The following is a 14251-nucleotide window of genomic DNA, read 5'->3' on the forward strand; positions in this document are numbered from 1 at the left end:
CGACAGACGCTGCTGCATCCGGGGGAACAGCACCTCCTACTGGCCAAGACCGACGGGGACTACGCCCGCGTCCACGACACGCCGTTGCACCTCACGACCACCGGGGGCGCCACGTTGTTGTGACTATGATTCATTCAGGAGTTGCCAAAAGAAAAAATATTGTTCTTGAGCAAGTCTATCTGAAGTCAGTGTGCGTTAAATAATTTGAAAGTGTTGTTTGGGGAGTTTGTTGCACTGCCGTCCGAGAAGGATCGACAGGTAGAAGAAGCGGGCAAAGCGGAGCGGACCCTCAGAGTAACGTCCGCTCGGGGGACGTTTCCGTTTGCGGGTTTTGACTCGTTTGAGGGAGAAAATTTCACTGCATCTTGTAATTCTTTAGAAGTTATTTTGCACTAAATGTCAGAGACACAATCAAGTGTTTGTGATGTTCAGCCGACTTGTTGGAGCACCAGGGATTTGGCTAAACCACTAACACTCTCTTTTGCATGAAAGGGCACAAATGGTTTGACATGTTTCCTTTTTTTAATTTGGTATTTGTTGTTCCTCTGCTAGAAGTCTGTTGTGGCACTTTCTCCTCACAGACGAGGTCAGTGTAGACACAAGAAAGCATTACCGCTATATTGGTGTATGATGGTTGTCGGATGGGACCAACAGCCGGAGACCTTTGGCAGATTCCACGTGCAGCTCGTAGAGACGGGCGAGTGGCGCTGAATAAAACCTGAGAGTTGAACGGACATGAGAGTTTACCAGTCGAGTGTGCAACCGTATGTCTTATGACGCTTCTCAGCATTTCAATGGCTTTATCATGATGGCTCTGTTACTCTTGTTACTTTTTTTTTTTTAAAGGAAAAGAGGATTTCAATTCAAGGTAACCAGTATTTATTTTCTCCTGCTCCCAAGGGCAGTTTTGTTGCTTGAAATACCTTCTAATTAGCAGATATTTCCACTCCCACTCCTTGTTCTCTGTACTGTGGTAATGTTGTGATCCTGCTCCGAGGATGTGTAACTATAGCCAGAAAGCACAATATTTTACAGTTTTTTTAAATAAGCGTTTGTGAAGATTAGAATAGAGCAGCGCAGCCTGCACAGACCTGGCCTAGATGTGATCGGTGTACAATAATACACTTTACTAGATAAGTATCCTTTAGGACTGCATACAAATGTAATGTATGGATACATGTACCATTCATAATGTAGGGACCATCAACTTTACTTTTATAGGATACAAGATCTTTGAATGGATAAACCAATTTTCATTCATATAGACAATATTCATGTGTAGTACACAGCACGTATTTTGAACACCCTGTACCGTTTACTAGTTTGTATGTCTTCAACAGTGAAAAAAAACTCAACCACTAATGCTGTTTTCTTAATGGTATTTTTTTAATATGACGCATTTGTACAAAAAGCCATAGGCCTACATGTTTTGATAATAAACCACTTAATTTATTGTGTCAATAAAAGAACACTTGATGTGACAGTTTGTGGTGATTCTTGTTGTACCACGACAGTGTCTGCAGGAGTTCCAAATGGAAGAAACGCTACTTCTACCCCTCTTCCCATCTTATCCTCAGCTCTACACAAAACAGGAGTAAATAATCGAATGTGATCAAAAGTGTTCAGGGTGAAGCTCCACCTCCTTTTTGATCCTCTGCTCCACCGAAAGACTGAGGTTGGAGTCCGTCATCGGAAGACTGTAACTCACAAACACTTGCTTTTTGGTCTTCTTTGCTGCAAGACAGACAGACACAGACCGTTACCTCCCGTTTAGTTTGGATTGTAAAATGAATTGTTTGCTTTACAACACAATTACACTAGAGTCAGACTAAGAGGTTTGTGGAGATCTGAAAGGAATTATTTTTAAAAGCCTTTTTAGAATGACAAACATCGTAGAAAGCTTGCCACAACACGTCTGTGTGTTTATCACACATTTAATGAAATGATGCGAGGGTTGAAGATCTACTTGAAAAGATGAATTGACATGCGACCGGTGAAGAACTTAGTTAATAATTCAAATCCATGATATAAATCAAATGTACATAGCACCTGAATATCATGTGTAACAAGACTACATACAACTGTAAAATGGACAAAGAAAGTAACTGCCTGAAAATGCATGTTGTCATGTCGTTGAAAACAAAATAAAAAGTGAGTTTAAAAAAATAAATAATATAAATCAAATGAATGTCTAACTGACTCATGAATTCAAAACATCCGCGCAGCATTTTGAGAATTATTAGCATTTTACGGTTCAGGGTTTCTCAAATGAGCTCAAACATACAAATAATCTATTTAAAGATACAGAAAATCAAACCACATTACATCTGAAAAAAAGTGCTCCAACGTTTTAGTAACTAAAAACGTTATACGTCATGCATGATTACCTAATCTCTGTGCCATAGAATTAGCAGCGGTATTGGATGGGTCCCCCATGACTAATGTAGATAATGGCATCGAATCCTGCAGACAAGAAAAACAAAACAATGTGTACACTGTTAAGGGTTGCGGAAGCTCTCGAGGGAGGCCTCAATCCTTTGTTCTCGTCCCGCCCGGAAACGAGGACACGAATGAGTCAATTCGTTTAAATTCAAAAATCAAAAAGTATTTAATGACTAAACAACATAATAGGGATTACAATTACAAAGTGAAATACTAAGCGAATAGTGGAATATTTCGCGAAATAGAGAATTCTCTGAGCAAGTCTAAAGTGACTTATCAACGCGGCTGCAGGAGAAGATCTAACAGTCTTTCCCCGCTTTGGTCCTTTGAAAACTCTTGAGGTGTGTCTTCTTTGGTGCATTTGAATGTCATTGGCCTCTTCTCCAAAGGGTCACCTCTTCCATTGTCCCTTCCACGTAGAGGTGTGAAGCTGCAGCTGAGACCTGAAACCTCACTGTACTAGCTGTCCCTCAAATTCCAATGCACTCAATGCAGATAAAGTGGCTTTATGCCTCAATGAGTGAACCCTACAAACCATACATCGTTTAAGTCTTCATCTTATAACTAGTACACTTTAATTACAACAACCCATCATTAATGATCCCCGTTCATCACCCTTCATCATAAGATCTAAGACAGTTCATGTGGTTCAATTCTCAAGACATTTGCCTCAGTCGGCTGCCTTGCAATAAGTTGTTCATTTTATTACCTGACAGGAGAAAAAACTCCCAAAAAACCCTTTTTGGGGATAAAATTGGGAGAAATCCATAAAGAACGGCAATTGGCATCCGTCCCCAGGTTTTAACATCACATTGTAACAGAATGTAAATGTGTAGTGTGTTTCTACGATTTAAAAGACTATAAACTGTGTTTGATTCACATTGTATTCACTTCATCTAACATGTTAATATAATAACTAATCTAACATCACACAAACTACAATTCTATCACTAAACATCATTACACGTACTACAAATTCTATGACTAGACATTCACTTCTACTTAAAACCCCAACAACACCTGCAGTTAGTGTCTTTTCAGGGGGGAAAAATAATTAACCGTCTCACATCCCAAATTCTGACTTTCTTAATATATCTATATAATAATAGAAGTGAAGGCAACAGATCCTGAACCCTGTTTTTACCCCTAGTGACTCCCGACGGACAACAGTTCAGTTGTCTCCGGTTTGTGTTGTAGTCAGAGGACACTAAGCCATCGATGAGCAATAAACAACACACTACAATCTGTCAATGAGTATAGAAATAACAATTGAAATAAACAGCAGTGAAGTGTGCCAGTTCCTCAACGTCGTGTATTCTCGTTGTCAACCTCATCGGACTGTGCATCAACGAAAAGAAGTCTCAATAAAGTTAGAGAGATGAAAACAAGTCTTATATTTACTAATGCGTGGCCTAAAACAGTTTCTAAAAGGTATTTTTTTAAAGTCAATAATAAAAAATGTATAAATACACAATTGAGGGAAATTGTAGCCTTAGACACACTGTCACATTACACATTACACATTACATCATTACACGTGCACTAAAGCAGCAGATCATTTATTTACTAGTTTATAACTACTGTGCAATGATTATTTACATTGTGTGGTAACTGGTTAATCGACTGATCACGTCTGATGTTTACGCGTGGCGTGAAATGATGGATAACGTCAGCAGCTTTAGGACAGAAACATCCCGTTCTACAAGCTCTCAGTATCGTTAAAACGTCAATTAGTAAAGTTGTTCCCCGAAATAAAGTGTAGCAGATCAACAGCCCGTGGTTTAAACGCGTAGCGTACAAGTATGAAGAGGCAATAAAAGAAAAGAAGCAACTCGTGTCCTCACGTATCTGCTGCCCATCGACACCGCGAGGTTGGACAGAACCGGACTGGAACCGACCCAGAGGAAGAACCCGCCGCTGAGCTTCATCACGTGGAAGTGTATCACCTGCTCCAAAATCCTCTCCGAGAAATTGTGCACCGTTATGGCCGCAGACGCCTCTCCGTTGCGTGCGTCGCTCATCCCCGTGCAAGTGCGCATCTACCGGCCACGGTTAACGTTAAAGCGAAGGCGCGAGCTACAAACAGAAAGGGCTACCGCTGCTTCCTGGTGACGCGAGAGCGGCAGCCCAAAGCAATCGATCGTCAGGACGCACAAGTGAACGTGCGCGTCCACGGCAACACCGAAACAGCTGGTCAGAGCCGGGAAAACGTTTATGATGAGATACACGATGAGAAAACCGCTCCCAAATCCCAGGTGGGCCACACGAACAGGATTAGTACGACCTTATCGTTGCAACTGGTTTACGCCATGAAACTACAGTGTGGTGATTGAAACACTTCAATAAATTCATATTGTCGCCATTAATCTATGGAGTCCGATCAGTCTCAATAATTGCAAATGCAAACACAAAAAGTCACATATATATTTAATTTACAAATAAATGTGGTTAGAAGGTCGTCAAAATGATCAAAAACGCTGTTAACATATCCGGGAACCCAATTCTGTCCTTTCACAATAAGATTTCCTGCATCCACCTCCAAATAGTGCAATAAAAGCTCTTTCTTTCTTCTTTCTACGTCGCCCCAGCGTCGCACGACCGAGTCTACTTTCTCTTATCAAACTTTCTGCAGTAGTTAGACATGTAAATTACGTTAGTTTATCACTATATAATCATTTTTAGTTGTATGGTGACTAACAACTTAACTTCATGCCGCCTCAACAGTAAAACATATTAATTAATACATGAATTTAGTATTTAGTATTATACCATAATAAATAAAACCATAATAAAAAAAACTAGATGTGTTAGAGGGTTCAATAACAAACCCTCTGATTCGTTGGCTGATTTTAGTCACTAGAGACGGTTGAGATCAAGTTACCATTAACGTCGGAGCGAGTAAATTAGCCTATTAGAATATTTAGGATTTTGTTATTTTGGGAGCAGTTGACACACATTTTTCTGATCGCTCACACATCTTGTTGAACTCGGGATTTTAATTTGTTTTATTTGATTAGTTTGTGCTTTCAGTTGCCTGACTTCATTTCTTAGAAACATTCATGTTTTAATCAAAATGTTCCCTGTGGGAAACATGTTCATCTACTTTAAATATTCTCCTCTTCTTCTGCCGTTATTCTAAGACGAGATGTCTCATTACAGGAGGAAGTCAACAACTGAAATCAGGCTTAAAGTGCCGTTCACTATAATTTAATTTAATTATTTTAATTATTGAAATCACAGGTCTTAAGTTGAGCTACATGACGGTCTGGTGAGGTGTATTGTGGTATATTATTAATGTAATGCTGCTTATGCTTCAACTCTGTCTGTTTATTTATTTATCAATATTATTTTTAATTTCATGAATAATTTTGGCGATGGGTGTCCTTTTGTTTGGGGATTTTGAGCACCTGCCCCCCAAAATGTCTGTGCGCGTGCGGGGAGAGAGGGAGAGAGGGGGTGCCAACAACTTATTAAGTTGTATTATTAAGTTGTCTTAATAAGTTGTTGTGCCAACACCTTATTCCCTTATGGACCGGACGTAACAGTCCTAAACGTGGGGTTTAAATACCGTGATTTTGTCTCTCAATGTGGAGGTTGAATTATGATAAATACTTGTATACATTTTTTCTTCGTTGGCAGCTGAATGGAGGTGACACATTCATCTCAATTTAGAATCCTTTCCTAAACATGTTGAAGCAGTGCTGTAGTTCTTCACCTCACTGACACACTAATGCAGAATATCTGCAATAACAAACCTAAAACCAGAGCTCATGAAAAACACAAAAAAAACTCGATCGCGTTTGTATTCCATCAAAAGGCTTCAAGAAATCCGCTTTAATTGCTCTGATCATTTCACCTCTGAGGGTGTTAGATCACATGTATTTAAATGGCAACGCACGACGGTTATTATAATATTATTATTCATGTGATACAGAAATACTTTAAAGCTGAAACCGTTTGATGAATCATGAATTTGACCAAAATGAAATCAATCACAAAACAGTCCAACCTAAAAACAATCTTACTTTGAACCTCTGACTATGTTGCATCCGAAAAACCGTGTTTTCAGCGAAACACGGATACTTCGGATTTATGATATCCACATAAATATAGTTCAGATTGAATGATTTTAAACATGTGTAAACGTTGTGATATCACTCCAAAGTTTACATTTCATAAGTTTATAAAATGTCCTTTAAATACACCTTTAAGTAAACAGTTTAATTTCTGGTGGTTTATTAATTCCCAACTCGTCATCTAAATCTCACCGTAAACTCTCACATTGATCTTCTAGCGCAACTTAAGACCTGTTATTTCAATAATTAAATTAAATACATACAAACATATGCCGCTTTTTTGGAGTTTAAGAAAAAGATGTTCACAAGTAAACTGTATTGAATGGGCATGAATCGCTAAAAAGAACATAAATAATACCGTAATCAATTAAAAAACGAGATCTATTTAATAAAAACGAGAGCACAAACAGGCACGCACGCGCGTTCTTAAGTGCCTTGGCAACGGAGCGATGACCCGCCCGAGGTTACTTAAGGTCAGCAGACTTTCTGATCGTTCCATTTGCACTTTGACTTGAACACGAACTTTAAACCTCTTGTGAAATCAAACTGTTGAAAGCGAACTCTTTGAGTTTTTAACTGCTGGACGAAATCTATCGATACGAATCTTGTTGGAGAAGTGAACTACTAGATAACAACTCTTGTGGAGCACAGAAGAGGCTGAAAAAGGCCCTCAGGCGGCTGAGCATCGCGGACGAGCACCTGCTGGAGGACGTCGGCTGTGATTGGGACCTCCGGTGCGCAAGTAAGACAACTTTCTGACCCCCTTACGCCCTTAGAAGGGTTCCCAGCTTACAAATGAGTACGATACATTGAGTTTAACGGTGAAAGAAGTGTGATTTGGTGGACAAAGACACTCAGTCGATGATTTCTCCCTGTAGGAGGATTATTTGAGGCGCGGGGTCAGTTAAATGTCGCGGGACATCTGCGGAATGTGTCAACAATTAGTGTAGAGCTTTTAAAACACTATTATTTCGGTTTTAGGGTATCAAATCGTCGAAGTTTAACATTGAAATTTGTGAAAAAAGATGGCGCTGAGAACGTATTCATAGAACGTTTAAATAGTGATCCGAATGATGATTCGATAGCGACGGCTGAGAGGCGACGTCACGATGGTTGAAACTTCTATGAATGTATTGTTGCACGCTGCACACACCACGTCTCTGGTATTGCGCGATGTGCGCGTGCTGCACCTCCTCACGCGCTGCGATGTGCAACTCATACACTGTCTGGTAGAATAAAGAGACATTAAAGAAGATCAAGTGGTTATGTTGGATCAATGCCGCCGTGACTCACTAGTTCAATGCACATCAAACAGGTCCACGCTTTTTATTGCAAAGTAATGACACACATGCAGAATCCACGTCTCTGTCCAGAGCTCCAACAGTGGCTCAGTTGACCCGCTGATTAGAAGCTTTTTTATATTAGAAACCCTACCGCATTTTTTTGCCACATAAAACCATAACAGTAGGCAGGATATTATTTACATTAATTGTTGTATTATTATTGTTATAGTTGGTTTGCCATGTGTTATCTGTTCAGCTTGACAGAGGCAGAGCTGTTTCATGTTACGGTTCAAAGGACATGCTTCATGTGTGTTGGTGACTCCTTGTGTCGTGCAGTCATAGTTTTTGTGGTGATCAGCTGTCGACTTTACAAATTAAATATTTGATTATTGATTATGTAATCCAGAACTATTTCATGTAATGAGAGATCCTGACAGCTTTAATGTTTCCTTCAAAGCTGGTGTTGGCTGAGTCATGGAGCGTCCCGCTGAAGACTGCAGGATCCTCGGGGACAACCCCGGTGTTCTCCCCATCTGCAACCCCTCTGATGAGGTAGAGGTAGGTGAGCTTTATGTTGTGGGTGAAGGTGAGTTTCTTCCCCAGGCCTTCTTTGACGAGGAAGAGGAAGAGGAAAAAGAAGAGGAGGAAGAGGAGGAAGACATGGAGGAGGAAGACGACAAGTCCGACTGGGAGAGCTACGGATCTAGCTACCACGAAGAAGAGGAGGAGGAAGAAGATGAAGAGGACCCTCTCACCCAGAGGTGGCCACCTCAGAGCTTCATGACGGAGTTGCGACGAGTGCTGTCTCTCCCCCTCGCCTCTGATGTGGAACGTCCGGATTCGGTGGGTGAAGATAAGTTGCTTCCCTGGGCCTTTTCTGACGAGGAGGAGGAAGAAGAGGAGGGCGAGGTGTCCGACTGGAAGAGCGACGGATCCAGCTACAACTCCAGGTTGTATGAAGAGGAGCTGGAAGGGATGGACGAGGAGGAAGAGGAGGAAGAAGATGAAGAGGACCCTCTCACCCAGAGGTGGCCACCTCAGAGCTTCATGACGGAGTTGCGACGAGTGCTGTCTCTCCCCCTGGCCTCTGATGTGGAACGCCCGGATTCTGTGGGTGAAGATAAGCTGCTTCCCTGGGCGTTTTCTGACGAGGAGGAAGAAGAGGAGGAAGATGAAGATGACCCTTTCACACAGCCACCTCAGAGCTTCACGACGGAGTTGCAACAAGTGCTGTTTCTCCCCCTGGCCTCCGATGATCCCGTGGGTGAAGGTGTGTTGGTTCTCCTGCCCTCTCCTAACGAGGAGGAAGAGGAGGAAGAGGAGGAAGAGGAGGAGGACTATGAAGAGATGGCGTACCATTTGGACTTCGGGAGGGATTTGGCGTACTATGCTCTGGAGGCGGACAGGATGTTACTGGACATGGAGGAGGAGGAGGAGGACGAGTTCGAATGGGAGAGCGACGATTCTGGATACGACTCCTTGATGTTTGACGACGAGGTGGAAGGAATAGACTGGGAGGAAGAAGAGGAAAATGAAGATGGCCCTTTCTTGCTGCCCCAACCTTCTTCTCACGTGGAGTGTCCTGAAGATGCGTCAACCCCCGTCCCTCAGATGTCAGGAGTGTCCACCAAGAGGAGCAGGCAAGAGGACGACACAGGGCAGGTAAGTGTGAAGAGGCAGAGGATCGGTGAGGAGGACCACGTGGACACAGCCCCTTGTACTTCAGGTCAAGGCCCCTCCTCCACCAAGAGGACCAGGGAAGAGGACTACAGGGACTCAGCACCCTCCACTTCAGGCCTCGGCGCCTTTTCCACCAAGAGGACCAGGGAAGAGGACTACAGGGACTCAGCACCCTCCACTTCAGGCCTCGGCCCCTCCTCCACCAAGAGGACCAGGGAAGAGGACTACAGGGACTCAGCACCCTCCACTTCAGGCCTCGGCCCCTCCTCCACCAAGAGGACCAGGGAAGAGGACTACAGGGACTCAGCACCCTCCACTTCAGGCCTCGGCCCCTCCTCCACCAAGAGGACCAGAGAAGAGGACTACAGGGACTCAGCACCCTCCACTTCAGGCCTCACCCTCCCCACACACAGAAGATACTGGCAGTGGGCTCCAGACAGCGACTCGGATTGAGAGTGACAAGAGGCCGGTAAGTATGAAGAAGGCAGAGAAACGATGAGGAGGAACACACCCCTCCTCCACTTAGAGGACCGGAGAAGAGGACTACAGGGAGGCAGCACCCTCCACCAGGCCTGGTTTTCTCCTCAAAAAAGAGCCGAGCAAAGGACTAAGTGGTTTCCTCCCTCAACTTCAGGCCTCAGCCCCCCCAATATACTGACTTCGATTGACAGCGACATTCTGCTTGCTGCAGGATGTAAAACCTTTGTTTGTCTGGTCAGGACTAAAAAAGCCCCAGACAGCATTCCCTCGTGTTTAGCGAAGTTGGCTATTGGTAGCATCTTGCAGCAGAGTTTTTACATGAATCTTCTTTATGGATTTTAAGTTTGCGACCCGTGGCAGGTAAGTTTGAAAAGACAGAGGAACAGTGAGTGTCCACCAAGCAGGCCAGAGGATGACAAAGGATGGGGTCAGTGAAAAGGCCGAGGAACAGTGAGGAGGGCGACGTGGACACAGCCCCTTCTACCTCAGGCCTTGGCCCCTCCTCCAGATGACCTGGAAAGAGGACTACCTGGAGGCAGAACCCTCCACCTCAGGCCTCAGCCCCTTCTCAATGAAGTGGGCTCCAGACAGCGACTCGGATTGAGAGTGACATTCTGCTTGCTGCACGATGTAAAACCTTTGTTTGTCTGGTCAGGACTGAAAAAGCCCCAGACAGCATTCCCTCGTGTTTAGCGAAGTTGGCTATTGGTAGCATCTTGCAGCAGAGTTTTTACATGAATCTTCTTTATGGATTTTAAGTTTGCGACCCATGGCAGGTAAGTTTGAAAAGACAGAGGAACAGTGAGTGTCCACCAAGCAGGCCAGAGGATGACAAGGGACGGGGTCAGTGAAAAGGCCGAGAAACAGTGAGGAGGGCGACGTGGACACAGCCCCTTCTACCTCAGGCCTTGGCCCCTCCTCCAGATGACCTGGAAAGAGGACTACCTGGAGGCAGAACCCTCCACCTCAGGCCTCAGCCCCTTCTCAATGAAGTGGGCTCCAGACAGCGACTCGGATTGAGAGTGACACTCATCCGAGCAGATGAGTACCTGTTGTTTCCTCCCTCCAATTCAGGCCTCGGCCCCCCCACACACAGAAGATACTGTCAGTGGGCTGAGAGCAGCGATTTGGATCGAGAGCGACATTCAGCTCGCTGCAGGATGTGAAACCTTTGAGTCTGGTCAGGACTGATAAAGTCCCAGACAGACAGCAGGTTGCATCTTGCAGCAGAGTTTTTACATACTTCTTCTTTATTAATTTTAATTTTGATTAATAGTTGATGCTATATGCAGAGACCAGAGGTAGGTTTACAGGGTATGGTTGTTATTCTGTGTTGTATTTTCCTTCATGTCGTTTAGATGTCTTCACCAGACAAAGGTAAGTATAATAACATGCATACCAAACCTGAAGTTTCCAGAAAGTCTCTATAGTCCTTATAGTTAAGAACCCTAAGGTGAAGGGGACTGAACCAGACAACTCTTATCCAGGATCCCCTTAACGACGGACAAGATAAGCCAATTACAGGACCAGATGAGAAGAATGGAGGACTGCAGGACCAGATGAGAATGATGGAAGACTGCAGGACCAGATGAGAAGGATGGAGGACTGCAGGACCAGACGAGAAGGATGGACGACTTGAGAGCGGCTGGCGCCCTTCTTTCATTGGGCGAAGTAAGTAATCCCTCACTAAGACTAAAGTTCAATCGTTGGAGGCCGGATCCAACTCAACAATGTAAAGGTTGTGTATTTGAGCTCAAAAGTTCTCATCACTTGTGTTTGTGTTCCACAGGACGAGACCCCTCCAGGCTTTGGTCTCACTCCTGGGACAGATGAGAGAGGAAGTCAACCTTATTGCATCTTCTCAGAAATCAAGAAGGAGACGGACGTTTCAGGCTGAAGAAGAAGGAATAATTCTAAATATGTTTAAAGTTTTTCATTTGCCTCATAAAATAAATTCTGTTATCGTAAACTCTTTTTCTCTTGTTATCTCTACACAATGAAGTTATTTAAAAATTGGAAATACCTACATTTTTTAAAATATTGGGTAATGAATCCAACCCAAAAGCCGGCCCCTCATCCAAAGTAATGACATTTTTTTTATATTTTGTTGCCTTACTGACCAATATTTATTATGATTATTTTGACATGGTGGCCTTTTTTTATATTTCTGCTGAAATATTTTTTCCCCACAGTGGTTTTATTTGTAATACTGGGTAATCAATTATTGCAAAAATGTATTCAACCATATTCCTGTGGGGCTAATCAAAAATCATTTTCCTTAACCTGGGTTAAAGAAAATGTTATAGTGTGGAGTGCACCAAAGATTTGACTTTTGTCAGGTTTCTTTGGACCTTTAAGACAGATCATATGTACACTGATTACAATGTAGAAGCATCCACTTCTTACAGGGTTGAACTGCCCCAACTAGTCAACAAAAAGTTAATACCAAATGCATTTGTTAAAGCGTTAATGCAAGATAGCATTGTCAACTTCTTCCCTACATGTATTTCCTTTTTTGGTAGTCCACCAATCAATCAAAGGAATCACACACAACTGCAAATAAATTACTATTAGATTTCAAATAAAATACAATTAAGAGTTACCGTACCTCAAATTGGGGCAGGACATTTAAAACAATTACTGCACTGACAGTATGATGCAACAGAGACACAGTCCAGTTTTAGAAGTAAGCAGACAAAGATTGGTCTGGAGGTGAACCCGGCATGTGGCGGAGTGTCGGGTACATATTGCAGAAACACTTTCAAGTAAAATTCATATGTTCAAAATGTTAAATAAAAGTACAAGTAGGTATCAGGTATCAGCCTCAAACTTGACCAAACATCTAAATAGGCGCAAAGGCCTGTTTTACATTAATATTTATAATTGGATTATATTTACTTAAATTTCAGTTGCAGCCAAAAAATGTGAGTAAATATACTGTTGGGTACCTTAATCTATAATTATATAATCATAGATTTACTAATTACTTACTAATTACTAATTTTCTGATGATATTCTGAATCTGCAAAGCAATTAACGTAAATCAAATTAACTGAGATAACTATTTAATGAATGGAACATAACCAAGTCTATTTAAGCCAATTAATTCATTTCCAGAGAGACATTGTTCAAATTAAGTCTTGTAATGTAACTGACTTCATTAATTAACAAAATTCACAACATCTTAACTTCAGCTGTATAGTTAAGCCTTGAATTAATCTTTGTTTTTCAAGGTTTTATTAGCCACAATTACAACAAATATCAAGATGCATGATGAGAGCAGCAAGTAATTTACTTGACAAATAACTTCTCTCTCTCTTAAAGGGGTATATAACAATTGAGTAAAGTTTAGACATTTTTAAACTAAGCGTCTGAACGCAATTAATTGTATTCTCTCTGATCCTTGTGCACAAAAGAATCAGGCATTATTTTGGATTTTCTGAAGTGTGTTCCAGAAAGTTTTCCACCAGTTGGTTGAATTCATCAGCGTACCTCAGGTGGATATTGTGTCTACCCTCTGGCATCAGGTGTAATCTAGATTTCAGACACAAAAAAAAGGGTTCTCCACAACCAGAAGGGCTACTTCCTGCACCACGTGATCTTCGCCTGCTGCACCCTGCTGTGCATCATCTGCCTGCTGCTGCTGCCCGAGCCGCGGGGCCAGCCTTTACCCGAGAGCCTGGCCGACGGAGAGAGCTTCACCCGACAGACGCTGCTGCATCCGGGGGAGCAGCACCTCCTACTGGCCAAGACCGACGGGGACTACGCCCGCGTCCACGACACGCCGTTGCACCTCACGACCACCGGGGGCGCCACGTTGTTGTGACTATGATTCGTTCAGGAGTTGCCAAAAGAAAAAATATTGTTCTTGAGCAAGTCTATCTGAAGTCAGTGTGCGTTAAATAATTTGAAAGTGTTGTTTGGGGAGTTTGTTGCACTGCCGTCCGAGAAGGATCGACAGGTAGAAGAAGCGGGCAAAGCGGAGCGGACCCTCAGAGTAACGTCCGCTCGGGGGACGTTTCCGTTTGCGGGTTTTGACTCGTTTGAGGGAGAAAATTTCACTGCATCTTGTAATTCTTTAGAAGTTATTTTGCACTAAATGTCAGAGACACAATCAAGTGTTTGTGATGTTCAGCCGACTTGTTGGAGCACCAGGGATTTGGCTAAACCACTAACACTCTCTTTTGCATGAAAGGGCACAAATGGTTTGACATGTTTCCTTTTTTTTATTTGGTATTTGTTGTTCCTCTGCTAGAAGTCTGTTGTGGCACTTTCTCCTCACAGACGAGG

At 42.8% G+C, this 14251-nt stretch overlaps 2 protein-coding genes across 2 annotated transcripts; one reads left to right on the forward strand and one right to left on the reverse strand.

The window, feature by feature from the left end:
* Positions 1-1367: 1367 nt before the first annotated feature.
* LOC120824141 (proteasome assembly chaperone 4) lies at positions 1368-4656 on the reverse strand. The gene is made up of 3 exons (XM_040184749.2): positions 4287-4656; positions 2388-2463; positions 1368-1734 (listed from the first exon to the last, which is right to left on the reverse strand). The coding sequence occupies exons 1-3, from the start codon at positions 4479-4481 to the stop codon at positions 1613-1615; spliced, it is 393 nt and encodes a 130-aa protein (XP_040040683.2). The 5' UTR covers positions 4482-4656; the 3' UTR covers positions 1368-1612.
* Positions 4657-6947: 2291 nt separating this feature from the next.
* On the forward strand, positions 6948-11632 carry LOC144411390 (uncharacterized). Its single transcript, XM_078107893.1, has 2 exons — positions 6948-7260; positions 8259-11632. Exon 2 carries the CDS (start codon positions 8276-8278, stop codon positions 9932-9934), a length of 1659 nt encoding a protein of 552 aa, XP_077964019.1. The 5' UTR covers positions 6948-7260; positions 8259-8275; the 3' UTR covers positions 9935-11632.
* The last annotated feature ends 2619 nt before the right edge of the window (positions 11633-14251 follow it).

The sequence above is a fragment of the Gasterosteus aculeatus genome, chromosome 8, assembly GCF_964276395.1.
Source record: "Gasterosteus aculeatus chromosome 8, fGasAcu3.hap1.1, whole genome shotgun sequence".
NCBI lineage: Eukaryota > Metazoa > Chordata > Actinopteri > Perciformes > Gasterosteidae > Gasterosteus > Gasterosteus aculeatus.